A 20,750-nucleotide genomic window follows, 5' to 3' on the forward strand; every position below is an offset into this window, starting at 1 on the left:
TCGTCAAATTCTGACAAACATATTTCTGTCTACATCATATTTCTGTCTACAGCGATGTATGAAGCCTTCTTTTTTGCAGGGGAAAACTAGTTTTTAATGGTACAATTTTACTTATGACTTTTTGATCTGTTTTTATTTACTTCTTTTGACCAAAAATGGCAAATCATGCATTTTGATTTTTTTTCCCCGTTAGGAAAAATATATACCGTATTTTAAAAAAATTAATTCAGACTGGCAATAGCTGTTATGTTTATTTATTTATTTAAAATATTTTCTATGTAAAATTGGTAAAGGGAGGTGATTTGAATTTTTATTATTTTTGTGCACAGTCAATAATGGTGCCATTAAAAAGCACACCTTGCCCCACACAAAATAAGCCCTCATATGGCTATATGAATGGAAAATTAAAAAAAAAAAAAAAAAGTTAAGGTTCCTGGAAGGTGGGGAGGAAAAGAGAAAATGCAAAAACAAACATTGGCCCTGTCCTTTAGGGGTAAATATTTTTGTGACAATATGGTAACCTGATCGATGTTCAGTAATCTTTTTTATATTGTCCACAGACAACAGTGATGGGTGAGATGACGGGTTTTAAATTTAATAGTATATCAATAAAGCAAACTATTTCTCATTCATGTAAATAAAACATTTAAAATAAACTATTGCAGCCATCCCTTTGTCCTGCTCTCACTTTGATAGCACTGTAAATACATTTAACACGAATAAACATTAACAAGTATGCATAATTTACATATGAATACACATTTTTCAATGCATTTACCTCAATGTTCTTTTAGCACAGGCCAACTACAGATAATCCAGTCCTGGACATCACTTAAAGCACCCCAGCATTTGGAAATAAAATACCATATCTGTATCAATATTCTAGCAGTGTAATTTGTTTAATCCCAGCTAAACTGCATAATACATATATTTTGAATCCTCTCATTATTAGCAGTTGAGTCATGTAGTCCCAGTCTGACCACTAGTCCAAAGCTTCTTTTTCTCTGTAGACAATGAGATTAGCCTCCCCTGTGTGGAAGAGTTTCCGTGAACTACAGGACTACTGTACATTACCATCTATGACATCCCTCCTTGCAATTCTGCCATCCTTGTGAAGAGAATCTAGTGTATTCTAGGAGATGTAGTTTTCAAACAATGTCCCTGCCTCCTGATTGCAACAGCTCCTATGAAGTATCATTAATCGCATTCAAGATGCAGGAATAGTTTCTGGAGATGCTTCTCATAGAAATACACTGGACCATCTGCACACAGCACTCACAGTTAACAGAGAAAAGTAGTGTTGGCTTTATCATCCAAGAATTCACATTGTTTTTCCTTGCCTCATTTCTTGTTAGTTTTTACAAGCAGGAGGCAGAGGAGAAGAATACATATGGATATAGAATACATGATAGAATACACTGGAGATTCTGCAGTGTATATAAGGGTCCATTCACACGTCCGTAGAATGGGTCCGGATCTGTTCCGCAAAGTTGCGGAAAGAATCCGGAACCATTTATTCTCTATGGGACCGGAAGAGATGCGGACAGCACACAGTGTGCGGCCCCGAGCGCGGCCCCGATATTCCAATCCGCGGCTCCCGAAAAAAATAGAACATGTTCTATTCTTGTCTGCAATTGCGGACAAGAATAGGCATTTCTATGGAGGTGCCGGCCGGGAGTATTGCAGATCCGCAATACACTACGGACATGTGAATGGACCCTAAGCTAGGAGAGTTGTATGTCACTGAGCTCTATCATGTGCTGTCACAAAACAATGCAGTGTGATGACACTTCCCCCCAACAGCTTCTGAAAAGCCAGAGGCATAATGGAGAAAGTAGGGTGTGGGGCTGCAAAGAGACTGCATTAGTGAAACACATCAGAAGAAGCCAAGATGGTGGACAGCCCATTTACGCCGCATCAACACAGGTATATACAATAGCCTCTACATTATTCTAGAATATCTATGATGCAATATATGCAAACAATATTGCTGGGGCACTTTGTTAATATCACCTTCAAATAACCATCTGAATGTCAAATGCTGTCAGTGATCAAATGGCAACCACAGATACGTGGCTTCCATTATTTGGGGCAAAAGAGGTCTACACAGATGCAGTGCCTTAGGGTCCATTCACACGTCCGCAATTTCGTTCCGCATTTTGCGGAACGGAATTGCGGACCCATTCATTTCTATGGGGCTGCACGATGTTCTGCTCGGTTCTGGAATTGCGGATCCGCACTTCTGGGTCCGCAATTCCGATCCCGAAAAAAATAGAACATGTCCTATTCTTTTCCGCAATTGCGGACAAGAATAGGCATTTTTTATTAAGTGCCGGCGATCTGCGGTCTGCATAATGCGGAACGCACATCGCTGATGTCCGTCTTTTGCGGATCCACAAAACACACACGGACGTGTGAATGGACCCTTAGGGCACTACTCTGTGCCTTTTCATTAAACCTTTATTTTATTAGGTTATTCTATGAAACTGACACTGTAATGTGAACCCAGCACAGGGAAATAATACATCAGGAAGCAGAAGCTTAAATGAAATCCATTTTCTCCGCTGTACAGCTACAAACGACAGCTTTGCTGACCTTATAGTTTTTCTTCTGTACTAGTTTCATTAGTAGAACAAAGGTTAATCACTATCAGTATCTCCACCATTAGGAGACTGCAAAGCAGAATGTCTAAGGGCTCATGCATACAAACTAGTTTTTTCTTCCCATTTCTGTTTCTTTTTTTACAGGTTCGTATTCGTATGCAGAACCATTCACTTCAATGGGGCTTAAAAAAAAACAAAAAACAAAATGACTTCATGTGCATTCCGTGTCCGTATGTCTGCATAGCCGCTCCGCAAAAAAAATAGAACATGTCCTATTCCTGTCTATTTTGCAGACCACAAAATACATGCGGTTCTGTGCATGAGCCCTAAAAGGGGTCGTCCAGCAGGATTAAAATGTTGCCAACAGGCTCAGAGTTGTTAATAAAATAGAAGAAGCAATACTCATCTCCCTGCCACCACCATTTCCATACCTGCCATCCCTGCCGTTCTCCACCTCCTGGCCTGTCATAACATACTCAGTGATTGGCTGAGTGTGCATTTCCTGTGTGTTGAAACGGGACCAGGAAGAGGAGATCAGCGGAGACTCAGTAGGTGGATCAATGAGGTGAGCGGAGGCTCGCTTCTCCTATTTTGTTAACCCACTCTGAGCCCTGTGGCAAATTTTGATCCCTGATATACATCCCCTTTAAGGGCTGATCAAAGAGAAAAGTATCTCGAGTTTTCAGGTTTTGTAATACTTGTCAATATTCATTTTAAATCCAGGGAAAATTGCTTCCAACAAAGAAACCGTTGCATATTGTAATATGAATTACAAAGATCAGTGGTTTTTTCCTGACAGAAATAATTACAGCAAAGTTGTACGATAAATGGCAACCACTACAAAGCATGCACTTATTAATCAGCATCAAATCTATTTAAAAAATGCTGTCAAAACGAACAACTACATAATGTGATTTCTTTAAAGGTTACACTCAAAACTGACAAAACTCTCCTGTTTTTACATTTGTTTTCTCTTCAGCAAAACAACACATTAATAAGCGGTTGGAAAACGTATTTTTTGGATACTAAAATATCAGTTCACAAGTGAGATGTTATCAGTGACTGAAGTGATATGAGCATACAGATATAAATGTATAAATTACAAGTTTTATTGAATCTTTTTGCACAAATATATATATATATCTCTGCTCAGCTCCTTCTGCTCTATAACAGGCTGCCTGCAGGCCCTCTTTAAGAAAGAGAAGCCAAAAAATTCTAAAAATGTCTGTACATACATATTCCTGAATGTAGCCTTTGAAGGGGTTTTCCAGGCTCCTAAGGCTCCATTCAGACATCCGTAAAACGGGTCCGCATCCGTTCCGCAATTATGCGGAACAGGTGCGGACACATTTATTCTCTATGGGGCCGGAAGAGATGCGGACAGTACACAGTGTGCTGTCCGCATCCGCATTTCCAGGGCGCGGCCCCGATCTTTCGGTCCGCAGCTCCGCAAGAAAATAGAGCATGTCCTATTCTTCTTCACAATTGCGGACAAGAATAGGCATTTCTATGGGGGTGCCGGCCGGGTGTATTGCGAATCCGCAATGCACTATGGACGTCTGAATAGAGCCTAATATTGATTACCTATCCTCTGAATAGCTCATTAATGTCCGATGGGTGACAGTTAAACACTTGGCTCCCCCATCGATCAGCTCTTCCCTACGCTAGTACTCTGAATAGAACAGAAACCACAGCTTAGTTCAAAGTACTAGGTTACTGCAGCTCAGTTCTCATTCACTTCAATGGTAGCTGAGCTGCAGCAACCCAACACGGCCACTGCACTTTGAACGGAGCTGTGCTTTCTGTTCCATTCAGAGTACTGGTTCCAGTGCTGGAGGCTGCAGGGAATAGCAGATCCATGCGGGTGCCGGGAGTTGGACTCGTACCAATCGAATATTAATGAGCTATCCAGAGGATAGGTCATCCATATCAGGAGCCTCGAAAACACCTTTAAGAAACAGAATCCAAATACTGTATGAGCTTAAAAGACTTAAGTATATATTGCATATATATTTCTAATTTTTCTGTAGAAAGAATTTTAGCTTTTATTTTAATACAAACAAACATGATCAGTTGTAAACTCCTCAAATATTTGGTTAAAAAAGCAGCAAATAGCAAATGGAGGGGACTCCTCTCTACCTGGACTACTGCAATCAAAATCTGCATTGTCAGTGGAAACGATTACAGTTTCTGATCTCCTCTATAGGGCAGATTATAAAATGTCAAATGCATCGTTTAAAGGAGCTGTAGATTACAATGTCTTTATTCCAAAGTGAATAAAGGGGTGACAGGTCCTATGTAACCTATAATACTATAAACACCATCCACGAGTAGGTATAAGATGCAAGGCAAGTCAACAGTACAGCAAATAAGGAAATTCCGGACCAGTGTCTCTGCAGTATCTATCAACCATGAGCACATGTTCGTCTTTGTAGTTCTAGTGTTAGGCTAGGACTAACACTAGGCTAGAATCATAGGCCATAGGCTAGAATCTAGTAATGTAATTGCAGTACAGAAGGAGGGAAGGAGAAACCGGTACAATATTACAGTCCACTTTCAATATGAACATTTTCAAAATAAAGGTGTTTAAGTAGGTGAGTACTAAGCAACTGTGGAAAATAAAAAAAATCACAGTCCTGACTTGGCAGCTGTCAGATCACGAATATCCAGATAGGGGTCAAAACATGAAAAACTCGATTCACAGAGAGGACTACCATTAAATCTTAAAGGGGTTGTGTCACAAAGCATATTCTACATCTTTCAATACTCCATCTCACTAAGCTAGAAGAACATGCTCAGTTTATCATCTCCAACTGTCACCAGCCATATGTTCTATTGGAAGCTGTATCACAAAGAAGAAAAGAGAAGGCAGAATCCTTAATAAGAAAAGGAAACACCTAGAGAGAGCTGTCCTTATGTTGATGCTCTGTTTCTATTCCCCATATAAAGAAGGACACCTGTCTTGAAAAAGGCAATCTAGGCCTATTTCACCCTAATATGTTCTATATCAGATAAATTCGGAAAGGAGAAAAAATCTACTGGATGGAAAGATCATATCTGCACAATAATGTATTTTAAAGAATTCCTCATCTGTGTTCTCCTTGTGATACTAGTCTTTTACATTTTTTTCATTACAAGTTAAAAAAAAAATTCTGAGAGTTTAAAGGGGTTCTTCAGGCTTTTAATATTGATGACCTATCCTCATTGGTCATCAATATCAGATTGGCGGGGGTCCGACACCCCCACTGATCAGCTGCATGAGGAAACGGCGCACGCAGTGTGCACGTGTCGTCTCCCTCCTTGCTAGCAGCTGCTATGTCTATGGCAAAGCAGCAGCGAGCAGGAAGAGAGACGGGAGACAGCACATACACACTGCGCACGCCGTCTCCTCATACAGCTGATCAGTGGGGGTGTCGGACCCCCGCCGATCTGATATTGATGACCTATCCTAAGGCTAGGTCATCAATATTAAAAGCCGGGAGAGCCCCATTAATACTGATGGCCAATCCTAAGGGTAGGTCGTCAAGATCTGATCACTAGGGGTCCTACTTCGATCAGCTGTTTGAAGAGACTGCATTGTACTCCTCTTCCAAAGCCAGTAACCTCACGTTCATAGGCCTCACTGCTTTCCCACTGCCTGGCCCTGCCAATCAAAGCAGTGATGGAGGGGATGGTGACAGAGGAGTGGAGCATGGATGCAACAAGAGCAATGTTGACACCCTCTTTGCACCAAAGGCATAATTTGCATATTAAGAAAAAGTATAACTCTGGAATGAAGCCTCTGATCAACAATAAAAAAACAGCATTTTAAATCAGGTGAACCACACCTATGTGTCTATGCAATTTGTCTGACAGGGAAGTCGCTGGTGACAGTTTCCCTTTAAGCTCTCAAAAAAAAAAAAACATTTTTAAGCAATTGTATAAGAAGACCATTCCCTATTAAGTGGTTAGCACCATTGCGAGAAAGTTCGGGTCAGGAATTACAAGGAGAACAAATACTGATGATTGCAGCTAAGGGCACTTTCACACTTGCGGCAGAGTGATCCGGAAGGTAGTTCTGTCGCCGTAACTGCCTGCTGGATCCGCCAAAACGTATGCCAACTGATGGCATTTGTAAGACTGATCAGGATTCTGATCCGTCTTACAAATGCATTGAAATACCGGATCCATCTTTCCGGTGTTAACCAGAAAAACGGATCCAGCATTTTTTTTTTTCACCTCTTTTCAGTCTGCACATGCGCAGACTGGAAGGACGGATCCGGCATTCCGGTATTTTGATCCGGCACTAATACATTCCTATGGAAAAAAATTCAGGCAAGTCTTCAGTTTTTTGGGCTGGAGATAAACCCGTAGCATGCTGCGGTTTTATCTCTGTCCTGATCAGTCAAAAAGACTGAACTGAAGACATCCTGATGCATCCTGAACGGATTGCTCTCCATTCAGAATGCATGGGGATAAAACTGATCAGTTCTTTTCCGGTATTGAGCCCCTAGGACGGAACTCTGTGCCGGAAAAGAAAAACCCAAGTGTGAAAGTACACTAAAAAGCAGATTGTTATTTCATGTAGTGATTGACTCTTATTCTACTTCTCTCCTTCCATACAAACCTACAGCGAGTGCAGAAGAAAATATTAATGCATCTAGGTGCGGCAGGGTTTCCTCCTGCTTTCAGCAGTGTTTAATATCTTACAGACTGCAAGAGATAAAAGACGAGTACCAAAATGTGCCCTTACAACAATTCCAAAATCTATTATTCAGGAGTTTTAATTAAATGATTAATTCCGATAAGAACTGCAAGCAAAAGATGTTCCGTAGATCACCAGTGTTATTCGAATCTGGGATATCAAGGGAAATGAATAGAGACATTGTTTAAACACACGACACTCACCATTAAATCAATGGTCTTCACTCTAAAACCCTTATTTAATTCTGATGGCGCAGCAATTCAAGACAATGGTGTACATTAGACCAATTAATGCACAGAAAATCATTTATTGCCTATTCATTACACAGGAGCAGAAAGTCAAAGTTCTTTTCTATAAACCACTGAAATCCGTTCGGTAATGACCCGACAACATGGTGTGTCTAGACATATTAAGCAAAGAGATTTGGAGATGGCAGATTTCCATTGTGATTAACTCTAAAGCTGCCAATAGATGTCGGCCAAACGACAGACACTTTTAGGCCCCTTGCAGACGAGTGTGTCCGGATTAGGTCCGGATGCGTTGCGTCTGCGATCAGGGAAAATCCTTCAAGTAGGTACGCAATTGCAGTCAGTTTTGACTGTGATTGTGTTCCGATGTTCAGTTTTTATCGCGTGGATGCAATGCGTTTTGCACACGCGTGATAAAAAACTGACTGTGGTACCCAGACCCAAACCCGGACTTCTTCACTGAAGTTCGGGTTTGGGTTAGGTGTTCTGCAGATTTTATTATTTTTCCTTATAACATGGTTATAAGGGAAAATAATAGCATTCTTAATACAGAATGCTTAGTAAAATGTGGCTTTAGGGGTTAAAAATAATAATAATTAACTCACCTCCTCCTGTTGTTCGCGCAGCAGGCATCATCTTCTTTCTTCTTCTTTCAGGACCTGCCAAAGGACCTTTGATGACGTAAGATTTCTATCTTCATTCAACAGGACCTGCGCTGACGTAATCGGTCGCGGTGTGCGGTGACGTCAGCGCAGGTCCTGCTGAATGAAGATAGAAATCTTACGTCATCATCAAAGGTCCTTTGGCAGGTCCTGCAAGAAGAAGAAAGAAGAAGATGCCGGCTTATCTGCACAGCCCCATTGAAGTGAATGGGTCCGGATTCAGAGCGGGTGCAATACGTTCACCTTACGCATTACACCCGCGTGGAATTCTCGCCCGTGTGAAAGGGGCCTTAGCGGTGGCGTATCTCCTGTCAGAACAAAAGGTTCGGGGGAAAATATTCATTTCACCCATTTCCTGTCTCCCCCAACATCATCTGTCGGGGGAGATTCGGGAGCTCCCCACATTTCTTAATGTGTTACCCGAACCTGCCGTTCCAGGCGGGTTTGGCCAACAAAAGACGTATATGGCCAGCTTAAAATGGACACCTAAACCATTATCTCATTCTTTGTAAACATTTATTTTTTCAGAAAAGTTCAAATGGAAATGATGAAACCCTTTGAGGAACTAGACAACTGCCCTGTAATTGCAACCATAGGATTGAAAGGTTAGGCTACTTTCCCACTTGAGGATCTCAATACCAGAAAAAAATGTTTCTGTTAAGTCCTCATGCATTCTGAATGGAAAGAGATCCGTTCAGGATGCATCAGGATGTCTTCCGTTCTGGCAGCATTCTGTTTTGAGCCTAAAAAAACTGATCCATCACCCATTGACTTTGAATGTATTTAGTGGATCCATTTTTTTTCCATTTTGATTTCACACAACGACATCCTAATGGAACGGATGCATCCTGATGTGCAAAATCAAAACTGATCCATTTAATTCCGGTATTGAGATCCTCTGCTGGATCTCAATACCGGAATTTACAACGCAAGTGTGAAAGTAGCCTTAATAATTTACAATTAACATTTACATTGTAGTTGTCAGAGCTGTAAAGAGTCAAGCAGCTTTGTGATCGTCACATTACCAGGGCGGACTTTCATCCTCTGAATTACACAATGCAGGCTCCCATTCAATGACTGCAAACACAATCTTGAAAATTGCAAGGAACTGGTGTGCACATTCTATACAATGTTTAAATGTAAAATATTGACCATGCATAAACTTTACATAAAAATAAACTCCAGTACAAATACCATATGAACATCTTAAACACCATACACGTATACCTTTTGCAAGTAAAGGACTGTTCCCTTCAGAATAGCGTAGAACGTTTTCCATCCCCGTTTTCCTCTTGGAGCTGTGAAAAAATAAATAAAAAACATCTTCCGATATTAGTGACATTACAAAACCTGACAATGTATCACATAAATCAATGGGATTATTCAGTATATTCAAGTTACCTTCCAACCAGAAACATACAGGTAAACAGGCATAAACCAGGACAAAATAGATGTTAAAAGCTTATGTTTTCCGTCATATTGCTGATAAAATATTATTTCAATATAGTAATACAATGACAGATCAGTAGATATATGGAATGATCTGTTCCTCCCAGTACAGCAGACCATTAGGCAAAATGATTTGTTCATGTGTCACATAATGGATGTTATTACAAAAAAGTTAAGCCTGATGTTGTTGAGTTGCAGGAATTTCTATACCAAACTCCAAGTTGAAATTGGACTAATAAGTTTCTTCTTTTTTTTTTATAGCCTACATGGTGACGCTGTTACTGGCAAATGTATACGTGAATCTAGCTATGGCAATATACTATCTGTTGGCATGCTGAGGACATGAAATAGTTTCGCTTTGGACAACAAGAGAATACACTGCAACATAAACCAACCGAGTAGCAAAGTGAAGGTAATACTCCCAAATACTGTTTATGTCTAAAGTATTTTACATTTAGTAACCGATACATACAATATGGCACAATGTAAATACAAAGACACCTCTTTTGAGCTCAACTGTACAAAATTATATAGAAAATGTACCTTTTAGAGCAGAGATCTCATCAAAGAAGATGGCCAATGGTCATAATACAAAGTGGAACTGAAATCTGTTACAAGAAATCTGGTATTTTGAAGAGGTTTAACTATATACAGTATAACCTGATAAAATAGCAAGGAGGCACTAAGATGACAGAGGCCAGACACTGCAGAAAACAGTGGGGTACCATCACAGCAGTTGTGCGCTCATCTGTTTTCCACACAGGTATGTAAAAATTATTTTTGCCTAAGCCGATGGGAGAGCAATATAAGACTGCCTAGCGTGATGGTCATGCAGGTAGACCAGGAAATCTAACTTTAATCTCCCAGTTCCACACCTAAAAGTGCCAAGGAGGTGGACCATTCATGTTCACTGCCCTTGCTGCACTGAACAATTCCTCAACCCCTACCCTCGGCTCTGGGCGACAACTGTAGAATCCAATCAGGATGCTGCTAGAGCCGAATGCAGCAACAGGGAGTTAAAAGTTGGATTTCTTGCTCATATAACCAGCATGACCATGACTACAGTTATGCTTACATTGCTCCCCATGACATCTATATAGCCCTAGAAGTAGTTTGGAGGAGTTTAACCTGCTGACAGACCCCTTTAACTGAAGCATTTTTTTCAAAATATTTTTTTTAAGTGTTTATATTTGTTTTTACATTTATTCATTGGGCATTACCTAGTGGCTCTCATGTATTACTGCATATATACTTTGTATTTTAGCTATATTTTTACAGTTGATCGTTAGTCAGTGATAGGATGGTATTGTGACCAGTTATTGTTTTATTGTTATACCTTGATACATGCACATGTGTATTCTGTCTGGATTGGTATCAGAGAGGCATTGCCTGTTTTCTGCAGTGTTTGGGCTGTGCTGTTTTAGGACCTTGCTCTCTCTTTTTATCAGATTGTATATTAACATTGTGTGATATTTTATGTATGATTTAAGAAACTTGAATTGTTTTGGAGATTCTTTTGAGCATATTACTTTTGCTTTGCTTTTTGGATGATGTAGTTATGATGGTGCCTTTATTGTATTATATTGATGGAAGTATATAGGATCTACATTGCAGCATAACCTTGACATCAAGGTACTGTAGCCCAGAGGAGCATCGCAGGTGTGAACGAGAAGGAGCTGGGAGTCGGCACCAGGAAGCAGGTAGGTCATTTTTCCTTTCAAGGTCCGACCAATAGACCCAAGATATGATATTTTGAGGTTAATATTTTCTCTAGACAGAGCTAAAATAGTCCTGGAAAACACTTCCACTGCACCATCTAGGGCTTTTGAAGTAGGATACATAAAAGCATGTTCCCCACAGGCTAGACAACCTTTCACATCTTATTAAATGTCTCAGCTTAACTTTGACACTTGTTTAGTGAGGTATCAGGTTACTGACTACCACAACTCATAACAAGCCAATACATCAGCTTCAAGCCTACTTTGATGTCATCTAAAGCAGTGCTCCAGATTAAAGAAAATTCTTGCCACATCTAGAGACCTTTGTAATGGCAAACCGCCTAGAAATTCGATTGATATATAATAGACAACACAGTGGTCCAAAATTTTTAGATGCATTGCCGGATTCTTGACAGTGGGTTAAAGTAGGTCATCCACTGAAAAGATGTAATGCGTTTTGTATGAGCCATAATGTAGTTATAGTAAAATGAAGAATGACAATGAAAATAAAAGAACTGGAAAATAAAATTGTAATGTGTTTAAAGAAAGTAAACTTTTATATTAATGCAAACAACTGTCACTTATAGTATTATTTACACAGTCAAGTGTGTGCGTTATGACCACTTCCTACTTTCAATGCTGGCAGTGTGTAGCTGAAGAAGATAGTCACGTGTCGTGAGCTGGTTCGGTGAGATGGTAAGGTGTGGGATAGGCTGTCTACACCCATATCCCTCATTGCAAACATGGGTAAAAAGAGCGAGTTATCAGAGTTGCAAAAATGAATATTTATTCGCATTCAGGGTCAAGGGTGGCAGTATTTCTGAAACTGCACAGTTTGTGAACGGTTCTCGTGCTCCTGTGGTACTGTAGTATTGTGAGTGGACAAATGGCACCATTGCGAATAAGTGACATGGAAACTACAGAGCACCACACACCACTGATGTGAGAGGTGAACGCTGGCTATGAAGGTGCACAAGAGTGGACTGACAACATAGTGGAGCAGCTCACCACCAAAGTGAACCAGGGGGCTACCAGACGGGTGTCTAAAACAACAGTTTAGTGAACCCTACTGCGTTTGGGACTCCAAAGCAGACGAATGGTTACTGCACTTTTGCTAATGAAGTTGCATTGGCAAAAAAAAATTCAATTTTTGCGGCAATATTGAAATTGCACCTGTGATTATTGGCAACGGGTTGCCTTCTCTAATGATTCACATTTTCTGCTTCATCAAATGGATGGATGTTGGCAAAATCACTGCAGGAAGAACACAAGTTGGTGGTGGCAGCGTTACGGTCTGGGGAACATTTTTGTGGCATTCTCTGGACCCACTCATCCAAGTGGAAGGCACTCTCTACAGATTTGGGTATGAATCCATCCTTGGAGATCAAGTACACCCATACATGCTGATTGTTTTCCCTGGAGCAGATGAGATCTTCCAGCAAGAAAATGCAACACGTCACACAGAAATGTCCAACATTAGTTGGAAGAGCTTGACCAAGACTTCCAAGTACTACCCTGGCCCCCTAATTCCCCAGACTTGAACTCAATTGAGCATCTCTGGGCCCACCTGTATGGATCCTATCCCATGCACCCTCCAGCAGCTGTACTTAGGATGGCTCCAGATACCAGTGACTACCTACCAGGACCTTGCCGAGTCACTCCCAGCCCATCTAGCTGCTGTCCGTGCTACACCACAGCGTCTCATACTTTACACAACTGTTGTAAAGTTAAAGGGGTTGTTTCATCTTGCCATTACTAAGACGAGGTGAGACACAGTCCCGACTGAGAAACAGCGGAATGCTCCTGCACTCTGCTGTTTCAGTAGCTCCCACTGCCGTGCATGAGAGCTACTGAAACAGCATAGCACAGCAAGCTATGCTGTTACCCTAAATCAGAAACAATATAGCTTGTTGTGCTACGCTTTTTCCGTAGTGCGCATGCATGGCAATGAGAGCTACTAAAACAGCAAGTGCCAGAGCACTCTGCTGTTTCCCGGCCGGAAGGTGGTAGGTACTGTGTCTCATTTCGCCCTAGTAACAGCGAGATGAGACAACCCCTTTAAGTAATTCTAATATAAATTTACACATAAAAATACTGTTGACTCTTCCAAATATAGCCACTTGATTCAAAACCCTTTTCCATAAAGGGGTATTTCAGCCAGGTTCTACATGCTAGATTATTAGAATCACCTGTTTCCATTAGTGCTATAAAATTTGAATGGCGCAGCAAGGTGCATGCGGTACTGAAGTTCCACCGGTCTAGCATTTGTCACATAGCCAGTGGATAGGTAATAAATTATTATAGATGGAATACCAATTCAAGACCATTTCCAATTTGGATTAAGACAATCCCTTTTTTTAATGGCTCATGGACACGACCATTGCCTATTTTGGGGATCTGCAAAACGCGGATACCGGCTGTGTGCATTCCGCATTTTGTGGAACGGAACGTCTGGCCCATAATAGAACAGTCATATACAGGACATGTTCGATATTTTGCAGATGACACGGAACAGGCATACAGATGTGGACAGCATTATTTACAGCCCCACTGAAGTGAACGGGTCCGCATCCGACCCGCAAAAAATACAATTGTGTGCATGAACCTTACACTATGACCAGACATTGAGACTACTGCCTGTATGTTGTAACCAAAGCTTTCAAGTTACAGCATAATCCTTATTTCTGGAAGCAGTTTTTTGTGCTTTAAAAAAAAAAATTTGAATAGACATGCTATTTTGCTCTATATTTTGCTCTATTTTTCTGAAAAGTTAGACAATTTTCCAATATTCTCTCAAGATTTCTGCTTGCTTTCGTTCAGTAGGGACCTGCATTATTTACTTCCAGTAGATAAAAACCTGGCCTGCTTCACTGGGAATACCAACAAAATATTAAGAAATCAAATTCGGTACAAAATAAGCAGCACAAAATATTTAGAGTGGTCACTAGAACTGTCAAGAGGATTTTAGCAGTGACATTATGAATTACTGATCAAAAGTGAATTTTCCTTTAATTATTTAAGGCTCTTATGTTTCTGCTTATGTCTTTCAACTCCCCATTACACATACAGGCTTGGTTCGGTTAGGCGAGTATGTGTTCTCAATGTGAAAGAGAGGAACTACCAGACACTTCTAGTGGTGGCTTGTCTCCTTGGAGAACAACAGGGTCGGGTGAAAAAATTTAGTTAGTCCAATCCTACCATCCCCCGACATCATCTGTCGGAGGGAGTCAGGAACTTCCCACGCACAGTAGATTTGCTTTCCCAGTGCGTTTGGCTGACAATGCACTAATGTGTATGGGTACCTTAAAAAGAACCTGTCACAATGAATATGCAGTGTTGTTACAAAGCGGATGTGGATCCGCCGTGCCACTTGAACAGATTTGGCTTAGGGCTACTCCTAAGTGCATAATCTAAGTGCCTCCCCTTGTATTCACCCTATAACCCCTGTACAGGGATTTGGACTGTGCTGCAGGGGAACCGCCAGGCTGTTACTTCTTGGAGTGGTCTCTGTTCAAGTGACAGCTGACCAACAGTGGTGAGAAGACACTGATTTGGAGCACCGAGAGATCAGGCAAAATCATAGTCAGGAACAAGCTGAGGTCAGGACAGGAAGAGTTTGAGAAGTCTGATAAATAGTCCAAGGCCAGGGTGGGCATTTCAGGGTCACAACAAAGTTCAGGCAGTGGTCAGGTCAGGTTAAACTGGAAAACGTAGAACTTCCTAGCAGTCTGGGACCTATTGTTCTGGAACATCTCACAGAGGAAAGTGCCTTAAGTACTCCAGGGTGGGTGGCCCTAGTCTGGGGAAGAGTAGGATGAGCACGCCCTGGCCCTTTAAGAGCTGGAGGGAGCTTGTTCAACTTATGGCAGTGAGAGGTACAGCTGTCAAGAAGCAGGCCATGGCCGGCAAGAAGGAATGACCAGGCTGCTCCACTGTTCGGGCATGCCAGGGAAGAGAAGAAGAAGACAGGTGGGTATGAGCTGCTAGAACAGGGGGGAAGAGCAGCATCCCCATTACACATACACCCACCATAGACATTGGTGCAGCAGTCAGCATGGTCCACTGTCATAAGTGTATTCTGCAGGCAGCATGTGATAGGGCAAGAGAAGTTAAGCAGATTGATAGGTAGTATAGGAAATGATTCAGCAAAACTTGCAATTTCTTTGTTAAAATATTTATATTTCTGCTCTTTCTGGGCTCAGTGGCCAAGTGGAAGGTCTTATTAGTCGCGGACAGCTACTATTAGAGGGAAGGTTGTCAATCATTGGACTGCCAATAAATACTAAGCATACAAAGAGCATACCGTAGATATTAATGAAAAAATTACACGTTTATTTTTTAATAATTTGCTACAAAACAATACATACATATCAGTCTGCACAGCTTCTCTAGTTTTCAAATGGCAGAGATAAGTGATTCCATTTAAAAGGCATTTCCTACAAATTAATATGCATAATCCATACCGGGTTTACCTACCGTACATGTTCATTAAAGAAACCTGTGTACATATTTGTAACTAGAAAAAATTCCTACATCCAAACCACTTGTTTGTTAATGAAAGCAGTAAAATCTTATTCTTTTTAGTAAAATATATTGACAAAGCAGTTAGGCTCCTTTCACATCACCGTTTCTCCTTTCCATTCTCCGGCTCCGTTGAGGAGCAGGAGAACCGAAAGGACGGATTCTGCAGATAACTGAGCCCTAACTGAGCGTAACGGAGCCTAAAGACCCCATAGACTATAATGGGGTCTGTTCGGTGTCCGCTCAGAATATGATTTTTGAGCAGAGACGAAAGTCCTGCATGCAGAACGGAAAGGAGAAATGGTGATGTGAAAGGAACCTTAGCTGGCTACTACTAGACTGTACTGATTAGTCAATATCCAGCACATAAATGTGCAGTTCATTGCTATAAAGTCTTTTTTGTTAGAGAGTCCTCATAGATATGTCTGTAAATAAATTATAAAATGCAGCATTTATACAGAAAAGATGGGCAAATTACTGTTCCATCACACTGCATATAGCACACTCTATCTAGTTCTGTAGTCTTCTCCAGACATGCCTGTTCTTCCATCTCAGGTGGCTGTCTCTCAATTATTATTTAATGTGAAGCCCCTCTTTCATTCTTAAAAAAAATAGGTTCAACAGCAGCTGAGAATACATCTCTTAGCTGTATGGCCTACATTAATGCTACAATGTTCCTTGGTGGTTGCTTATTTCTTTATAACGTACCATATGGAGTACATTATACATACAGCTCCCTATTGGAGATGCCCCTTATTTGAAAGATAAAAGAGATCTCGAGTTTGGAAAAATGACAAACAGCTATTTCTCTTCAGCGTTTATTAGCTCAGAAGAGGTCACTGACTGCTTTACTGCGATCTAAGATGTACATAGTCTTCACGTTCTCCATGGTGTGACACAGGATACACCCTATACATATACTGTATGACCCTTTTCAATTTCAGAACATTTCTTTATGAATTAGAAAGGCTGCAAGACACACATTGATTGCCAAACTGACAAACCCTCAATGGTGCAGAAAGTGAAGAGTAACACGCTGACCATTAGACATGAATACTAACTACAATGTAGATGTCTTATTTAAGGTACATTTATAAATATATTACTACACTGCTCAAAAAAATAAAGGGAACACAAAAATAACACATCCTAGATCTGAGTTAATTAAATATTCTTCTGAAATACTTTGTTCTTTACATAGTTGAATGTGCTGACAACAAAATCACACAAAAATAAAAAAATGGAAATTACAGTCTTGTGAAAAAATTAGGACACCCTTTGAAAGCATGTGGTTTTTTGTAACATTTTTAATAAATGGTTATTTCATCTCCGTTTCAACAATACAGAGAGATTAAAGTAATCCGACTAAACAAAGAAAACTGAAGAAAAGTCTTTTCAAGATCTTCTGTAAATGTCATTCTACAAAAATGCCTATTCTAACTGAGGAAAAAGATAGGACACCCTTGCCCCTAATAGCGAGTGTTACCTCCTTTGGCTGAAATAACTGCAGTGAGACGGTTCTTGTAGCCATCTACCAGTCTTCGACATCGGTCTGAGGAAATTTTACCCCACTCCTCAATGCAGAACTTTTTCAGCTGTGAGATGTTTGAGGGGTTTCTTGCACGTACAGCCCTTTTCAAGTCACCCCACAGCATCTCAATGGGATTCAAATCTGGACTTTGACTTGGCCATTCCAGGACTCTCCATTTCTTCTTTTTCAGCCAATCTTTGGTTGATTTACTAGTATGTTTTGGGTCATTGTCATGTTGCATGGTCCAGTTCCGCTTCAGCTTTAATTTTCTAACTGATGGTCTCACATGTTCTTCAAGCACCTTCTGATACACAGTAGAATTCATCGTGGATTCTATGATGGTGAGCTGACCAGGTCCTGCTGCAGCAAAGCAGCCCCAAACCATGACACTTCCACCTCCATGCTTCACAGTTGGTATGAGGTTCTTTTCTTGGAATGCTGTGTTTGGTTTACGCCAAACATGTCCTCTGCTGTTGTGTCCAAATAATTCAATTTTGGACTCATCTGTCCAAAGAACATTATTCCAGAAGTCCTGGTCTTTGTCAACTTTATCGCTGGCAAATGTCAGTCTGGCCTCGATGTTTCTCTTGGAAAGCAAAGGTTTCCTCCTTGCACACCTCCCATGCAAGTTAAACTTGTACAGTCTCTTTCTGATTGTAGAGGCATGTACTTCTACATCAACAGTAGCCAGAGCCTGCTGTAGTTCTCGAGATGACACTTTAGGGTTTTTGGATACCTCTTTTAGCATCTTGCGGTCTGCTCTTGGGGTGAACTTGCTGGGGCGACCAGTCCTGGGCATGTTGGCAGTTGTTTTGAAAGCCCTCCACTTGTAGACTATCTTCCGGACAGTGGAATGGCTGATTTCAAAATCTTTTGAGATCTTTTTAAATCCCTTCCCAGACTCATAGGCTGCTACAATCTTTTTTCTGAAGTCCTCTGACAGCTCTTTTGCTCTCACCATGGTGCTCACTCTCACTTCAACAGTCAGGAGCACACCAAACTAAATGTCTGAGGTTTAAATAGGGCAAGCCTCATTCAACATGCAGAGTAACGATCTACTAATTATGTGCACCTGGTGTGATATACCTGTGTGAGATCTGAGCCAATTTAAGAGGGAATACATGTGAGGGTGTCCTATCTTTTTCCTCAGTTAGAATAGCCATTTTTGTAGAATGACATTTACAGAAGATCTTGAAAAGACTTTTCTTCAGTTTTCTTTGTTTAGTTGGATTACTTTAATCTCTCTGTATTGTTGAAACGGAGATGAAATAACCATTTATTAAAAATGTTACAAAAAACCACATGCTTTCAAAGGGTGTCCTAATTTTTTCACATGACTGTAAATTTTTCAACCCATGGAGGTCTGGATTTGGAGTCGCACTCAAAATTAAAGTGGAAAAACACACCACAGGCTGATCCAACTTTGATGTAATGTCCTTAAAACAAGTCAAAATGAGGCTCAGTAGTGTGTGTGGCCTCCACGTGCCTGTATGACCTCCCTACAACGCCTGTGCATGCTCCTGATGAGGTGGCAGACGGTCTCCTGAGGGATCTCCTCCCAGACCTGGACTAAAGCATCTGCCAACTCCTGGACAGTCTGTGGTGCAACGTGACGTTGGTGGATAGAGCGAGACATGATGTCCCAGATGTGCTCAATTGGATTCAGGTCTGGGGAACGGGCGGGCCAGTCCATAGCATCAATGCCTTCGTCTTGCAGGAACTGCTGACACACTCCAGCCACATGAGGTCTAGCATTGTCTTGCATTAGGAGGAACCCAGGGCCAACAGCACCAGCATATGGTCTCACAAGGGGTCTGAGGATCTCATCTCGGTACCTAATGGCAGTCAGTCTACCTCTGGCGAGCACATGGAGGGCTGTGCGGCCCTCCAAAGAAATGCCACCCCACACCATTACTGACCCAATGCCAAACCGGTCATGCTGGAGGATGTTGCAGGCAGCAGAACGTTCTCCGCGGCGTCTCAAGACTCTGTCACGTCTGTCACATGTGCTCAGTGTGAACCTGCTTTCATCTGTGAAGAGCACAGGGCGCCAGTGGCGAATTTGCCAATCTTGGTGTTCTCTGGCAAATGCCAAACGTCCTGCACGGTGTTGGGCTGTAAGCACAACCCCCACCTGTGCACGTCGGGCCCTCATATCACCCTCATGGAGTCTGTTTCTGACCGTTTGAGCACACACATGCACATTTGTGGCCTGCTGGAGGTCATTTTGCAGGGCTCCGGCAGTGCTCCTCCTGTTCCTCCTTGCACAAAGGCGGAGGTAGCGGTCCTGCTGCTGGGTTGTTGCCCTCCTACGGCCTCCTCCATGTCTCCTGATGTACTGGCCTGTCTCCTGGTAGCGCCTCCATGCTCTGGACACTACGCTGACAGACACAGCAAACCTTCTTGCCACAGCTCGCATTGATGTGCCATCCTGGATAAGCTGCACTACCTGAGCCACTTGTGTAGGTTGTAGACTCCGTCTCATGCTACCACTAGAGTGAAAGCACCGCCAGCATTCAAAAGTGACCAAAACATCAGCCAGGAAGCATAGGAATTGAGAAGTGGTCTGTGATCACCACCTGCAGAACCACTCCTTTATTGGGGGTGTCTTGCTAATTGCCTATAATTTCCACCTGTTGTCTATCCCATTTGCACAACAGCATGTGAAATTGATTGTCACTCAGTGTTGCTTCCTAAGTGGACAGTTTGATTTCACAGAAGTGTGATTGACTTGGAGTTACATTGTGTTGTTTAAGTGTTCCCTTTATTTTTTTGAGCAGTGTAGTTACAATTCAGCGATTCCAAATGAAATGTAAAGAAATTCAAGCTCTTCAACTGTGCTGAACGGCAATTGGATTCTGGGACATGCAATGGAACAACTTCAGGAATTAAAAATTTAAAGGGTTTTTCCAAGATTTTAATACTCATGATCTATCCTCTGGATAATTCATTAGTATCTGATCGATGGGGGTCCGACACCTGGGAGCCCCACTGATCAGCTGTTTGAGAAGGCACTGGTGCTCCTGTTAGAGCAACGGCCTTCTTTCAGACTAAACAGGCATCTCCTGACATTTTCTGTGTGTGAAGTTGGAACCAGGAAAAAGAGACATGCAGGTCTGGTAACCAATGCAATAAGAGTGAGGCAAGTAAGGTAATGTTTAACAAATTCTGACCCTCACAGTGAAATAGCCAATTAAAAATTGCCATATTTCTGCAATAATGTCTTATTGTTCATAATGATGGAAAAATATACTATAAAACGGGTGCACAACCTGAGGCCCCCAGAGCCATGCACTGTGGCCCCCATCCTGCTGGGCAGAAACACAGCTGATCG

General features: G+C 41.6%; 1 protein-coding gene across 2 annotated transcripts in view; it reads right to left on the bottom strand.

Moving 5' to 3' along the window:
• The window catches only part of PSD3 (pleckstrin and Sec7 domain containing 3), a 444,727-nt gene that overhangs the window by 79,107 nt on the left and 344,870 nt on the right, over positions 1 to 20,750 (bottom strand). For both annotated transcript variants that reach the window (XM_040417899.1, XM_040417898.1), the window contains one exon: positions 9,425 to 9,495. In XM_040417899.1, coding sequence (XP_040273833.1) covers positions 9,425 to 9,495 — 71 coding nt within the window. The remainder of the gene's footprint in view (positions 1 to 9,424; positions 9,496 to 20,750) is intronic.

Source organism: Bufo bufo, chromosome 2, assembly GCF_905171765.1.
Source record: "Bufo bufo chromosome 2, aBufBuf1.1, whole genome shotgun sequence".
Lineage (NCBI taxonomy): Eukaryota > Metazoa > Chordata > Amphibia > Anura > Bufonidae > Bufo > Bufo bufo.